Below are 15,142 nucleotides of genomic sequence, written 5' to 3'. Positions count from 1 at the left end.
CTTGTTGCTTGCCCACAGGACCCTGTGTTTGCTCTGCAGTGTGCACCCCATGACGGTTGAACCATGGATGAAAACAATCAGGTGGCCACACATCCCATTGCCATCCAGCCTTTACCATCTCCCTGCCCACAGCCCTGAGAGATCCTGTGGGAAAAGCTGGCAGAAAAGCAGCAAAAGAAGAGGACACAAACAAGAAAGACAAAGATTTAAAGCATTAGAAATCCAATTCTTCTAGCTGGGTCAAAAAGGACCAAGGGAAGCATCATAAATGCCAGCACTGGAGCAAAAGGAAGGTCCTCTAAGTACACCAAGAACATCAGGGAGCTGAATCAGGGCCAGCTGCTCAGTGCTGGAATGTTAATTGAAAGGACTCTTCAGTAGGGACACACCGTTGATGGATCCATAGGTTTGATTCTAATGGGATTTCTGTGGCTGGCTGTCTAATGCAGTTTATATAAGAAATATACCAAGTGACTTGCTTTTATTATTATTTTTTTGAAGCAAAGGCAGCACAAGAAATAACAAAAGAAAGGATTCTGCTGCCTGTCAAACATGGTTTCCAAGTCAAGCATCTCCTTGTCACTTAGTGCCTATCTGAAAAGCCACAGGCTCAAGAGCTTTCTGACATGCTCAAGGTCTCCAAAGGAAAGCATCAGAGAACTGCACACATGGAAGTGGAGGAAAGCTTCAAAGGAAAACGGCTTTCACGCCCAAGATGCAGATGCTTAGAGGAACTAACATTAACCAGGATACTGCTAGGTTGTTACAGTGGATTACAACAGGATCCCAGATTTTGGGAAGGTCCCATCATCCCACAACATTCTGCAAAGCTGCATCGCAGCTGGGAGCGGCAGGCAGCCAAAAATCCAAGTGCCTTAGCCCAGCCTAAAAGGAGTGGGCAGGTAAAGGCTCTTCTGCCAAAGCATGTTCAGCTTTTGCCTCTTGATCATGGGCCATCAGCAGAAAATGGTCACAAGGTTGGACAAACACTGTAAGTGGAATAAAAGAAGAGTCTCTGCATGTAAGCTGGGCTAGTAATAATATATAAAGGCAAAACCAAAACTGAGGGCCAAGAATTGCTCCCCCAGCATTAGTTCATGTAGACAAGAATCCGAGAAATCTGCAGTAGCTCCAGAAATGCCTCAGGTAGGAACATCCTTGAGCACACTGGTACTCCAAGTGCCAGGAAGGGGCAGCAAACTCAGAGGCAATATGCCTGTGCAGTCCCTGCCATTGCTTCTTAGCAAAGGAATCCCCATTAAGATTTTTGGAAGACAAAGACAATAAATCAAGCACTTAAAGTAAATTCTGTTTATTCCATTTTTGTCTTGTGTTGCTGACAAATCTTCATCCTAGCCTAGGAAAAATATCAGGTAGAAAACATCTCCCCTTTCCTCCCACCCTCCCCCACCACACACATTTTGTTTCTTAAATAAAAGAACCAAAATTTCAAGCATGAGAGACTTTTCTTTCAATACATTTCTGTAATAAAATTAACTCTGTGGTAGATATAAAATGCAGCAGCCAAGACCAGAAGATCTGCTATGCTACTCCAAGGCAATTAGTACCCAGAATGATCAATCAGTTTGTCTGCAAACATAATAAGAAAATACTTAGCACTTATCCAGCACTTTTTATCCATGAATCTCAAAGTGTTTTACAAAAGCTGAAAATATGTTTTTTGGCCTCATTTACAGAGAAGAAAACACCAGCTGGAACAGGAGGAAATTTGCCCCCAGTCATAGAACAATTTAATAGCAGAGCTAAGAACAGAGCTCTGGTCTCTCAGTCCCAAATCCACCAATCCATGCCATGCTCTCTGCTTCACACAGGACAGGCTGGCAAAAGCCCCTGCTGCAGAAACGCTGAAACAGATTATATTTTTGCTACTTGGAAAAGAGAAAAAAAAATAATCTAAATGAAGATCTGACAGCTATTTTAGTAAGCACTGACCTCCCAAGCTGTGATGCCAAGGAGTAAACCCAGTCTTGGATGAAACTGCTGAGAGCTTTGGGAAAGAAAAAAAAAAGTCTCATACTCGAAGTGTGAACGAATGTGAGAGTGATGCAGAAGGAAGCAAATCCATGATGTACAATGTGCAAATGATTCTCCACTTGGAGCTTTAATTGAATGTCTGAGGAACAGATCACAGGATAAAAAAAAAAACCCTAAAAGCTTGACAAATAGTGTTATTAGATGGAGAGGAACCCGGAGCTTAAGCGTGTGTGGCCCGACTTCTCCTGTTTAGCAGTCTTCCGACCTCAAGTTGCTCCTGACAGACCTGAGAAACCAACAGGGCAAACACCAGGAAAAGAGTGGTGAAATACAATGTCTTACCCTAGAGAGAAGTTTAGCAAGGCCAGGAGAGGAGAGAAGCACCATGAGACAGAGAATAAAGGCTGATTCACGGGCCCCAGGGCTCCCTCCATTACAGGTCCACTATTCATGCTATAAGCAGGCACCACCAACCCACAGTTCTCCTCTGCATTACCACGCAAAAGGAATGCCTGGCTTCAATACTGTTCTTCACCAGCACATGGCCACAACATATCACCCACAGCCCATTTTGGTCCAAACAAGATACCCACAGGGTCCTTTACAGTAGAGGGTCTCCCGTGTATAAGCACCAATTTTCTAATGCCCCCACTGTACCTGCCACGGGCATGGGACAGCAGCAGGCTCCAGCTTCGGGTGGAGCACCCGCTGGGACACACTGCCTGGCAGCACACAGTCACTCACCAGCCTGTGTGCAGAAAAACCCCAAAGTCAGCCAAAACCAAACCCCTCCGTTTTTAAGCAAGAAGGGCAGGTCAGCATGCTCACCAGCCCACACTGGCTAGTAACATTACACCCAGGAGTTTATTTTATCAGCAGCATAAACACCGCAGTGGTTCAGTCGGCGCTGACACACCAGCCAGCTGTGCTCTGAAGCCTGGGAACAGCAAATCAGGTTCTCACAGAGAACAGCTTATCCAACAGGGATAGAAGCAACCTAAGTCAACAACCTCGTCTCCTACCTGCAAACCTGCAGCAATGCACATGAATTCAGGTCTCCTCTCTCCTTTCTGGAGAAATCCAAATGCCACCAATTCTCCACTCTCATGCTCCAACATGCAGCTGGGCCTCCCTTCCCCTTAGCAGCAGAACCTGCAGATGCCCATGAAGATTCACCTCCATGCTGCAGGAAAGTCCTTCCAAGGTGAGCAAGGAGTTGCTATGGCTCCGCACACCCTTCCCAGCTACTCATCTTCCTTCTGCCCCCCACCTCGTGCATCAGAGACACAGCCACCTGCCCTGGCTCTCTGGCATAAGCACATCACCTTTCACTTAGGAGCTTTTACAGGTTCTAAGGCACAAAGATTAAGTGACTCGTGTTAAGAGTCATGAACACACCTCATGTCTCTTAATTGCAGTGATTTCTCACACTTTTTTTGTCCCTGACCTCTTGCATATTAAAATCATGTGAGCAGATTGTGTGGATGAGAACAGGACTTCATTTCCCTAATAACTGAAGATACAAACATTGGTAGCTGTATTTCCACACCCTCCCCATGGCTCCCATCCATTCCCCTTATGATGGGCTGTTTGTGTCAGCGAGGTAGGACAGTGTAAGTGCAGAAGGGAGCACTCCACACATGTGCTGCCGAGCTTTACCTCTGCCATCCTAAGACCTACACCAGGAGGAAAATAAACAGACATGCCTCTGGGAAACCAGGAAAGGAACCTCAGCTACACTTTGTTCATCAACAGGAATAGGGAGCAGCAGCAGCTTAATGCAGTGGGGACCTCCACAGCACAAACAGGGTCAGAGGAAACATTCACAGGTCTAACTTGAGCAGATCGTCTTTCCACCACTCTTGAGGGCTCTGCAAGATGCCAGCTGGTAGGAGCTCCCAGGTCAGGTTTCTTGATGTGACGGTTTGGCTTCCTAGAAGGTGGGAGTGTCTGGCTTTGGTGTGTCTGTGGCAGAGGCCCAGACCCAGGGAGAGCAGCTACGTCCTGCCTACGTGTGGCACTAAGTGCAGCTGTGCCTCATGTGGAAGTTCACCACGTACTCTGCGTTCGTGCGCTGCACTGAGATGGCAAAGGGCTCGAAGGGGTGGAAGGTGAAGGCAACCAGGCGCCGCACTGTGTGATTGATGGGTCGCCCCAGGAGTCCCGCCTGGATCTCAAACTTCAGGAGGCCAGAATCACGAGCGTAAAATCTGAAAGGAAGAGAAACTCAATTACGGCTGTTCCCGACTATTGACTTTGCCATCTGGGCTCTTCACACACAGAGACGAGCGCCTTGTTCAATCCCTGGTGTTCCCTCAGGGGCAGAAGGTCCTCAGCTGGGTGTCTGGTTCTTGGCTACACAGGAAAGTCCCTCCTGGGGCAGCTAGTGTTCCACTGTTTAGAAAAGCTTTCCTTCATTTTAGCATCATCAGAGAGACAACTCTCTCTGTCATTTTGGTGGACATAGCTGACTTCACAGGAGGGAGTAAGTGTGGTCCAGACCCCACCCATGTGGCTCTCTACCCTCTCTTTCTGCAATCTGTTCCCCCTGATGCCTAAGGCAGATCCACTGTACAGAACTGAGCTCACTTCCCACAGCAATGGCCTTCACTTTGGCTGTGAGGCCACCCCTTTCCTCTCCTGCTGCTGCCAGGCAGGCTTTACGCTGCTGCTCCTACGTATCGCTGCATCCCATTCATTTGTGGAAGGTGAACATCTGGACCAGTTCTGCTCAAGGGCACAAGGTTGTGCTTTACAGATTAAGCAAGGCTTTGCAGTTCCTTTAGATTTCCATCAAAAAAAAAAAAGCATTAGCAAGATAGGCTGGGCAGGAAGTACATGTGGATAGCATTCAGCAATCACAGCAAGAGCAGAGGCCAAGGAAAACCTTGCGTCCTTCTGCTGTCACCCATAAATGTGCTTGTGAGTCAAGTTCATTTGTGTCTCCAAACAGGTGAACTCTGGAGCACAGCTTCAGCACAAACGGAACATTGCCAAGGGGGTGAGGCAATCGGTGCTGAAGACACAGGAGAGTCTAGGGAGGCTTGTTGTTTCTTTAACCTTCTCTGCACACTCTGAGTGACTGACATAAGCCAAGGTAACATCACTGCCCTGTGCTGCTGTGTAGACAGGGGACTCTCTGCTACAACCCCACACTCTCCAAGACTTTGGTGGATGTTTCTGGGGTGTGGTATCTTCACAAAGTAGCTGGGCTTTAACTCAAGTCCTCACCCTGAAGTTGGTTCAGTTCCTTAGACAGTTGTCTCTCCCGTTTCACTTCTAGGCACAGAATTGCCATTTTGCCCCCCAGCTGTTTCCTTTTCCACCATCACTTAGTACATGTGGGTATTTTATTTTGCATTTTCCTCTGGTTTTAACTCAAGAGAATGCTTTTAATATCAGAGCACATTCCCCCCACCCCCACCCCCTGCCAGCAGTACGATGCACTCAGCTCTCAGCCTGGAAGAACGGGTGATGACAGATAGAGGCGATGCTGTTTCAGGAGCAGACATACTCCACATTTTAACAACGCAGCCTATTGAGAACCTCATGTTCTTCCTGGAGGGCCACTCTCCTCTCCCTTCCTCTGAATCAAAGTGCCAGCGAGCCTTGCCTGAAAATTGCACACAAGGACCCAGCAAGAGAGTCACAATCTTGGTATTTGGCTTTTCAAAAAGCCCTTTCCCTCCTACACAAGGCTGGGTATGCAGAGGGTCATTCTTTAAATAAAGCACAGTCCCCCGTCTGCTCCTCTCTCTTCCCAATTCACGATAATTTACTACTCAAGATGAAGCTCCCTGTAATCTCAAAGATGTGCTCAGTTTGGTATTTTTAAATCTATTTTTAAAAGTGCTCTGCAATCAGAGGCCATTTCCATGGGCTCTCACTCTGGGGATAAATTAGCTACTGCAATATAAAATTGTATGTCAACAGAAACAGCAAGACCAGCCTTTTCAAACTGTATGAAAATGGAAGATTTATCTACAGACCAATTTTTTTGTTAAATGGCTCCTTATTAGCCATCTAGATGGATTTTAGAGACCCCCTACTATAGGTAAGGCTGTGTTAGAGCCTCTTGCTCACAAGTGCCATCATTTCACCCAGTGAATATCTCTTCAAGCCTCCTGAAAAGACACTGGAAGACGGTGGTGATGGGGAACCTAAAGTCCTTCCCTCCTAAGAGCAAACAGGTGCTGGTCTCTCAAGCAGCCAGAGATGAGAGTTGAACCTTCTGGGATGCAGAAAGGCACTAAGGGTTAAAAGGTCACAGCACACAGGGGTGCTGAAACCTACTTGTAAAAGGTATGGAGGCTTTCCTACCTGGCACATGGTGCCAGGGAACTACACACGGATTATAACACCCTTAGCTGCTGGAGGGTTTTTGGCACTCCAGCCAATTATAGAACTTACACTACAAATCCTCCAGCCCTTCATGTCCAGGACCTCTAACCACAACAGGCAGCAGCATTATTTTATTAATCCCTTTGTTTTGCATGTGAGAAACAGGGCAGCACTACTTCAGCTACTGAACGGTTAAGGTTAGCGCCTCGTCTTCTGCTCTACTTCCCAAAAACCAGGAGCCCCACTGCTCCCAGGGCCTATTCAAGCCCTAATTGACTCAGCACAGCTTTTGAGCTTTAAAAGCTCTGGCTCTGAAATGCCGGTTTGCTCAGGGGAGGGAGGGAAGGTGGCACTTCACTTTGTTTACTACAAAGACGTAACCACAGCAAATGACTGCGGTTCTGCTCCCTTTTGTCTGCAGGAGCCACACGCAGGTTGGCGCTGGCAGACAACCGCAGCCCGGCAAGTTTCCCCAACGTCAAGCACGACAAGGTGGAAAGGGCAGGCTTTTCTCTGCAGATAACACAGGAGCTGGAGATCAAACCAAAGCAGGCAGGCAGAAAAAAAAAAAAAAAAAATCAATTAAATATCCATAATTTGGGAATTGAGAGCGCAGGAAGAATCGGAGGTTCCCCGCCACCTGAGTCAGGGCCAAGGGAGACATGAAACCACTTTTTGAGAAGGCACTGATGAAAATAAAGTTGGGAAGCTGGCCAGAATGGTCTCCCTGGGCTGCCTCAGCCCCCAACATGTGTGCAGTCACTAAACAAAGCACTTAGGCATTGAAGGCTCTCTTTGTTTTTGGAGCATAGGTTTGCTTTTGCAGTACTATAAGTGGAAAGGCTATTCTGCCTGGAGAACTCAGACACTTTGAGCCCTCCAGGCCAGAGATGTTGGATTTTTAACCATTACTACTTGCAGCCACGGCTGCAGCCAACAAAAAGAAATACGTAGTCATCACGTTTCTGCAGGAAGCACCACAAAACTCCTTATTCCCAAGCTCAGACTAATTCTTTCTGCCAGCACAGAAGACTCAGACAGAAGAGGCACAGAATAGCCCTTACACCTACCCCACAAAGAAATTTCCTACAGATCACAGTAAGAAGAGGGGTATGAAGAGGAGTACAGCTCCCAGGGTGAGAACTGTAAACAAGGAAAGTCTGAAAATAGCTAAATCAATACCACAAGCATTCTGAATAACACCTAACCCCGCTGCTATTTTATTCACAGGACAAACCAGATCATCCTTGCCAGCTAAACCCACGTGCTCAAAAGGGATCCTTCCGGCACAGGAAAGCCAGCATCCAGAACCACATCACTCTGCAGCCCAAACACAAATACAGGACTGCAGGAAGAGGAGGAGGAACAAGAGAATTCATCCGGAAAGGGCTCAAGCTTCACTACCCAAACCTTGCCCAGGGCAGCTCAGTGAGAAGACCTGAAGAGCCAGCCCTCCCACACACACAAGATAAAACAGCTACCACAAAGAGAGAGGCCAGGCTTCCTGGGACTGCTGAAATGAGGGCTGTCAAAAGAGAAAGGCCTCCATCTACCCCCTTTTCTCCACATTTGATGCCACATGGCAGGTTAGAGTTGCTCACGCACTGCTCTCCTCACATATAGCTACCTGGCCTGTTCCATACCTTATAGGGTGATCACCGCAGGTCTTGGGCCGCTCCATGACTGACACCCACTTGTCATCATAGCTGAACAGGGAGAGGTCCAGGTACGGGCTACCACTGTAGGACTGGGCGCTGATCGGGAGCTGGCCCAGCAGCCTCCGCACGGCCTCCGTGTGCCCTCCATACTTGGCATTCACAATAGTGTCTTTGAACCTGCAGCAAACCAAGAAACAGGTTTTTCACTCACAAAGGCCAGAGGTGAACAGCACAGTTTAAATAAACTAAGGAGGAAAATGGATCGGGAAAGAAGTGCAGCAGCACAAGAACTAAACCAGCTCGTTTCCAAAGATGCATCACAGTGAGACAAGCTTCAACCAGTTCTGGTGACCTTTTTATCCTTCCTCATCATTACTGCTTTTGCTCTGAAAGTCCAAATGGACAGAAGGACAAGGCTGTGCCTAACCACAAGGTCTGGCCCCAGCTGCTCTGCAGTACAGGAAATGAACAGGATCAGAAACAGGGAGAGATGGATTAGCAGCTTATCAGTCAATCCAAGCTTTACCATAAAGCCTGGAAACAGCATAAGCAAAAGCCAGAGGTTTTCAGAGTAACAGTTGAGCCTTAATGTTGACTTGAGAATCCCTCTCTCTAGCCACTATGTTTTAAATGCACAAAGGGAGAAACCTTAGACGAGGAAGAACCTTGACAAGAAGCCTAATGCTCTTCAGAAACTACAGCGAGCTGAAAGCTCTTCCTGGTGGAGAGATTAACACAGGCTAGATTTCTCTTTCCAAGCAAAATTTGAGCCTTCCATATGCAAGAACAGCCAGACCAGCTGCACAGATGTCATGTATCAGGGAGAGTAACACATTTCCATTTGACCAGAAACACTCAGCCAACAGCCAGCTCACTGTGGATTATGCTCTATTATACTTTGCTATGTAAGTTAACCACTCCTGTTACAGGCCCTTGTAGCCAAGGGGATGAAAAGATTCTCCTCTCTATTTTAACACAAGGCAGGAGCTGTTCTTTGGGTGTCTCAGGTGAGCTCTCTCATTCTCTCTCCCACTAAGCATTACGGGTTTCCTGACAGGCAGCTCTAGAAAGTTACAGACACAGCCAACTTCCTCTTACTGATGTGACATCAGCCTAAAATCAGCAGAAGTTTCATGCCAGTAAGTGATTGCCAAGTACCTTGGATGATGTGAAACAAGTCACTGGAAGAACAAAACACCCTGAGTCACATAAAAATATATTCCAAGAGAAATAACACACCCTGCCTAATTAAAGCCATATTTGACTGTGAAAGCACATTCTAGAAACCCTGTTTTGCTCAGCTTTCACAACAGGTCTAGGCAGATGAGTTTGCTTTCTCCTAGCACAGTCTGATGAGAACCACAGGCTTATGACTGATGTTGGAGGAAACACGTCAGAACCCAGCTTGCTGCACACTAAGTTCAGAGGACACCACTTGGCAAAATGCGCCCAATTAGATGATGCCAACGTCTTGACAAACTGTATCTCCAGGGACCTAAGCTACTGGGCAGTGCCCCTTCAATAACCTCCAAAAGGTACTTCTTAAGGAGAACCAGAAACATCTTTCCCTCAAAGTTCCTTTTGCCTCTTCCAAGCAGCAGACTGACACTGCCCTGTTCCTTCCTGAAACAAGCCAGACGCTGTGGAACATAAAATCAGCTGCATCAGGTTGGAAGATGAACCACACACAAGGCAGATCCTCGCATCACACAGCGACTCAAGGAACTGCTTTTCCCAGGGCTGCCACCCTGATGCGATACTAGCCTTCAGCTGGCGGGGGCGAGCGTGTGTCTAGACAGTATAAAGCATGCTCCGAATGGCTCACCGGCGCTGGATCTGCCTGGCAAAGTTGTTGCTGGAAGCCGAGCAGGGGAACTGGACTGCCTCACTGTGCAGGGTGGCATTCCTGAAGAGGTCACAGAAGTTCTCAAACAGCTCCAGCAGCTCGTCGGACGTATTCTCGAATACAGCAATAACCTCTGTGGTCACCATGTTGTACACCACGAAGAAGGAAGGCTGGGGAGAGAGGCAGGGAGGGGTTACCCAGGAGAGCACAGGTGGGGAAGCTGTCCCCTTCTTCTCCCAGCGCAGACCCTATCCAAACTTCTCTGCAGCGCAGGAGAATCCCGCATCCCCACACTAATCCCTTCTGCTATTCAAATGCCTCAACAGGTACCAAATTATCCACCTTTTAACTGTGGTTATTTATGAAGAAAGCTTAATGGGTTTCCCATTTTGCAACTCAAACTGGATGTCAATATTGCTGTTTTCTCTTCCACTCTGCCCTCCACCGAATTCAGAACGTTTTGTAAAGTGCCAAATTTCATTTTTATCCCTGCTGACAAAATGATTTTAAATCCAGCACTGGCTGGCCACAAATTATTTTTTCCTTTGTGTAGAGACATTATTTTCTTCCCTTTCCTAATACTTCCATCACACAGAGATGAGTCTTTTTAGGGTGCTGTGCACTACACCATTGCCCACAAAAAGTTGTGCCCTCCAGGTACCCTGCCAGCACAGAAATGAAAATCTGAAAGACACTAATGACTTCTTTTTAACACTGACCTTCACCAGCAAGAAGGCACTGGCAGCGTTTCACAGCACAAACAAGCAAGGAATGAGGACAAAGGTGACATCATGTCCACACAGCAACATCAAAGGGAGAGGACATTCCTATCCCACTGGAAAGGGGCAGATTTAATCCTTGGTCATCACAGGTAGCTTTCATTAGAGACAGGAGCACTAACATCCCAGCACCCCAAAGTAAGAACCTGCCCCCTGCTTCCAAGGGAACCAATTCCTATGGTATATGCACATTTCAGGGGAGGGCCACAAAGATGATTAGAGGGCTGGAGCACCTCCCCTATGAAGAGGCTGGGGGAGCTGGGCTTGTTCAGCCTGGAGAAGACAAGATTGTGGGGGGACCTCATTGCAGCCTTCCAGTCCCTGAAGGGAGCAGAGAAACAGGAGGGGAATCAATTTAAAAGGGTAGATAATGGCAGGACAAGGGGGAATGGATTAAAACTAAAGGAAGGAAGGTTTAGATGAGATATTAGGGGGAAGGTTTTTACAGAGAGAGTGGTGAGGTGCTAGAACAGGCTGCCCAGAGAGGGGGTGGATGCCCCATCCCTGGGGGTGTTCAAGGCCAGGTTGGATGGGGCCCTGGGCTACCTTGTGTAGGCTGGAGGTTGGTGTCCCTGCCTGTGGCAGGGGGGTTGGAGCTCTGTGATCCTTGGGGTCCCTTCCAACCCAGACTAGTCTGTGATCCTATGGTTCTATGATTTCTGGTTAAATTTCCTGTCAGTGAAGGCGATTTGTAGGCGCCTCACCTCCCGCTCCCAGGCAGCGCTCGGGGATGACGGCAGGCACTCTGCCCACCTCACCCACCTGCAAATATCACAAGGCTATCACAGCCCCAAAATAAATTGTGATAAGGCAATCCAGCCCCCACATGTCAAAATTAAGCACGCTAGATGAGGTTACTCACTAGTCTACTGCCTGAGGAAAGGGAAGCCCTTCTGAGATACAGGGTTGGAGCAGAGAGGAAACAAGAGCAGACAGCACAAAGGAAAACTGTTTACATGGATGAAGACTGCAGGGAATATCCTCTAACCTTAAATAAGAAAGTTCCTTTGCCAGGTTAACACACAGACACATCTAGAGCATGCCCATGACCACAGAAACCACCCTCACTGCTTTTTAGCAGCACCTGTGACACAGGCAAAACACGGTCACAGCAGGGGTGGCAGAAGCTGTGTCACACAAAGCACACAGCAAAGCTGACAAGCCTGCAAGACAATCACTGAATCTTTAAGGTTGGAAAAGACCACTAAGGTCCAACAATCCATCCAACACCACCACATCAACTAAGCCTAGCACAACAACAAAACCCCCAAGCTACGTGTACGTAGCACACAATTAGAAGGATTCAGTGCACACCCTGACAAAATACAACCAACCCACAAGAATGAGCAGTGACTTCCTCAACCTTCTTGGCAGACAAGCCAGGGACAGGAGCCTTGGATGAAACTTCACACTCCTTTCTGGCAGATGAAATCAGAGTTTTAGGTATTTTGTGAGCCAGGTTTTCTCCAGGAAGCCCTAATGCAAACCTACATTCAGGCAGCTCTGCAGAGATCATGCCATATCTGGAATTGCCTTCTGAAAGCACCAAGAAATGAGATGCTTTTCCTTCAGCACGAAACACACTGCCTGTGGAACACCACAAACAAACTACCACCAGCATCACAAACTAACCCTCAGGTGAAGCGAGTCAGGAGCATGCTGCAGCAAACCAGGCACAGAAGCCTCAACACCACTAGCCAAGCCTGCCAGAAACATTTACATTACAGTCAGGAGCACCATTCCAGGTACCAGCAACAAGCAGAACACTCCAGACTGCTTCCACAAAGCTCTGCTGGTTTTGAGACAGCCACTCAATTTCACACAAACCGGTAAAATTCATGACATTAAGCCTCACCTATTCCCTCCCAGAGTAACTCCCCCAAACAAACACCACATAAGAGAAAAACAAAACAAACCAGAGCCATTTTCCAGGAAGAATCAGACAAAGGAACACACAACAAAGAACAACTGCAATTTTCTTCTAGGACCTAGTTCCTGGATCTGGTAGATATGGAGGAAGAGAAGGATACAAAAGAAAATTAAACATCTAGGGGACAATCATACCTATGTGCAGCACTGGAGATTTATTACAAATTCTTGCTAAATACTTTCAATAGAATTAAAACCAAACAGATTAAAGGAATAAAAGTGGTTAAAAAAATATCCTTCTCAACTTTAGAGCTCCAAACCTGACCACCACGCTAAGAACAGTGAAAAAGAGACAACCAGCCAGTAGGATGGTGAAAGGTCTGGAAGGACCCAGCACTGACTGAGCTATATTCTGCTTTAATGCCACTTTTTTAGTAGCAAACTGAAAGGAGAAGCAATTGGCACATTAGCTAGAAATCAGAGTCACTACTCCAATTTGGAGAAATCATAAATACCATCACTCACTGAAGCTTGGAAGAGTAAGTCTGTAGGCAGAACAGAAAAGGTAATTCTACTGGGGAATAATGAAGACTATTATGTTTGAAAAACATGCTGGAAGATACATGAGAAAAGGGAGAGACTATCCATATGGCCTAAGTGTACTGCATAAAGCACAGCTTTAAAAAATCAGCTGGGAGGGGAAGAGGTTTGTACAGCATCTACGAACACAGGGAACAATCCCTGGAGAAAGAAGACTTGATAACCACATCAGATCTTTCCTCTCTCACTTTTAGTTGAGAAGGAAGCAATGAAATCACACAAGAGCAAAAGACACACGAGTTATTCAAGATCAGAGGCATCAGATGTTCACACAAGAACGAAGTACTAAGGGATCCTGAGCAACACTCACAGGCTCAACGAAAGAAACACAGCTCACAGCGTTGTACCTGCTTGAGCACCTGCCCCAAAGCAACGAGCAGCCTGAGGCAGCAGGCAGTACCTGGGAAGGGTCCGTCACCCGCAGCGTGACCACGTCCTCGCTCGTGTATTTGATGAAGAGGTGGTTCTCATCCAGAAGCTGCATCTTCCACATGCGGAGCTGCCTCAGCTGGTCGAAGTACTGGAAGAACCTCCGTTTGGCTATGGCGCTCCCGTCCTGCTCGGCCCTCCTCCACAGGTACACCAGCAGCCTGTGCTTCAAGGAGTTTATGAAGGGCTCTTTGTAGGGGTTGGCCATCCCCGTCTGCGTGTCCCGCTGCACCTCGGGGTACACGGCGGACAGAGTCAGGAGATCGTCCTCGTAGCAGAAGCGGCCGATGGTCCGCACGTCGATGAACGTACCTTCAGGGGTGACCTGAAAGACATGGATAGTCTGTTGCTGCACAGAGAGAATGGCCAGGATGTTCTTATAGAGGTACAGCCCCTGGTTGTGAGACAGGATGACTTTGTCGCACTTGAAAGTCCGCGTGTCACAGAGCCTGCCCGTGTGGAGGTCTATGATATGCAGGGAGTAATCCTCCAGGGGGGACCGGGGATTTGGGGTCACCGACTCGCTGTTGCGGTACACCTCGAAGAAGGGAGGGTGAGGCTCCTCGGGCAGGTAGGCAGCGGAGCCAACGATCACGTACCGACAGTCATCGGTGAACAGGCTGCACTCGCGGTTCAGGTGCTCCCCGTTGGAGGCCACGTTGGTGATGTGGAGCAGGACAAAGAAACGTTCAAAGAGCCGCCCCCGGATGTTGACAGATCTTTGGTCATTGCCATTGGCCAGGATCTCCCCCTCGTAGCCTTGCAGCAGGTCTTCCGCTGCCTGGCAGCCTTGGTACTCATAGATCTCCAGAGAGGTCTGGTCAGAGGAGAAGGCGATGAAGTAGCGGCCGTCGGGGGAGAACTTGCGCAAGAAGCAGGGTGGTTTCTCCACGTTGACCACGGTGAAGTTGGGGAAGACGTTCTGGTGGAAGACACGGACCTGGTGCCAGTGGGTGCCGGCCTTGCCCGAGCTGATCCGGCGGCGTTCCAGGCGGTGGATGACATTCTGGTTCTGGATGCGGCGGGGCCTGATGGTGGGGGCATCATGGTCCATGGTCAGAGCTCTACTTCATCTTCACCCTGCCAGGGAGAGAGCACACACGTGCCCTGGGACCACGCAGATGTAAGGGGGTAGGGGGTGTGGGGGGGAGGTGGGCAGAATTCAGGGTACTGAGGCAACTGCTTGCAGAGCTGGGGTTGGGGAAAGCCACATAGCATCTGGGGTGTCAGCTGAGAGGCACACACGCATCTCTGGAAGGGGGAGACAACACAGGAGGACACTGGGGAACAGTGGAGAGACAGAGAGACCTCAGCGGGAGACACAAGAGAAACAGGGGGAGCCCAGAGGAACCCCAGTGCACTGAGGGGTGACACGATCTGAGGCCCGTCTGCTGAAGAGGAAGACACAGGGGGTCACAGAGAGGTGACGGAGAGAGCCGGGTACAGGCACGGGTGGGCACCAAGGGGAAGGAGGGAGTCCCCCAACACCAGAGGGGGAGTCCGGGGAGCCAGGAGTAACCCACAGGCCTGCTGGCTTGCAGGGTGGCACGGAGGGAGCTTGGCAGCCCGGGAGGAAAGGGGCGGCCTACGGGCCTGCCCGCCGGCCTGCCGCTGGAGCCCCAGGT

At 48.7% G+C, this 15,142-nt stretch overlaps 1 protein-coding gene across 1 annotated transcript; it reads right to left on the bottom strand.

The window, feature by feature from the left end:
* Positions 1–3,870: 3,870 nt before the first annotated feature.
* Positions 3,871–14,571, bottom strand: DET1 (DET1 partner of COP1 E3 ubiquitin ligase; the record flags this gene model as incomplete). The annotated part of the gene is made up of 4 exons (XM_084268121.1): positions 3,871–4,205; positions 7,980–8,171; positions 9,820–10,010; positions 13,489–14,571. The coding sequence occupies 4 exons, from the start codon at positions 14,569–14,571 to the stop codon at positions 4,016–4,018; spliced, it is 1,656 nt and encodes a 551-aa protein (XP_084124247.1). The 3' UTR covers positions 3,871–4,015.
* Between the last annotated feature and the right edge of the window lie 571 nt (positions 14,572–15,142).

Source organism: Gallinula chloropus (genome assembly GCF_964237585.1).
Source record: "Gallinula chloropus genome assembly, chromosome: 9".
Classification (NCBI taxonomy): Eukaryota; Metazoa; Chordata; class Aves; order Gruiformes; family Rallidae; genus Gallinula; species Gallinula chloropus.
This window is presented reverse-complemented; position numbering and strand designations above follow the sequence as displayed.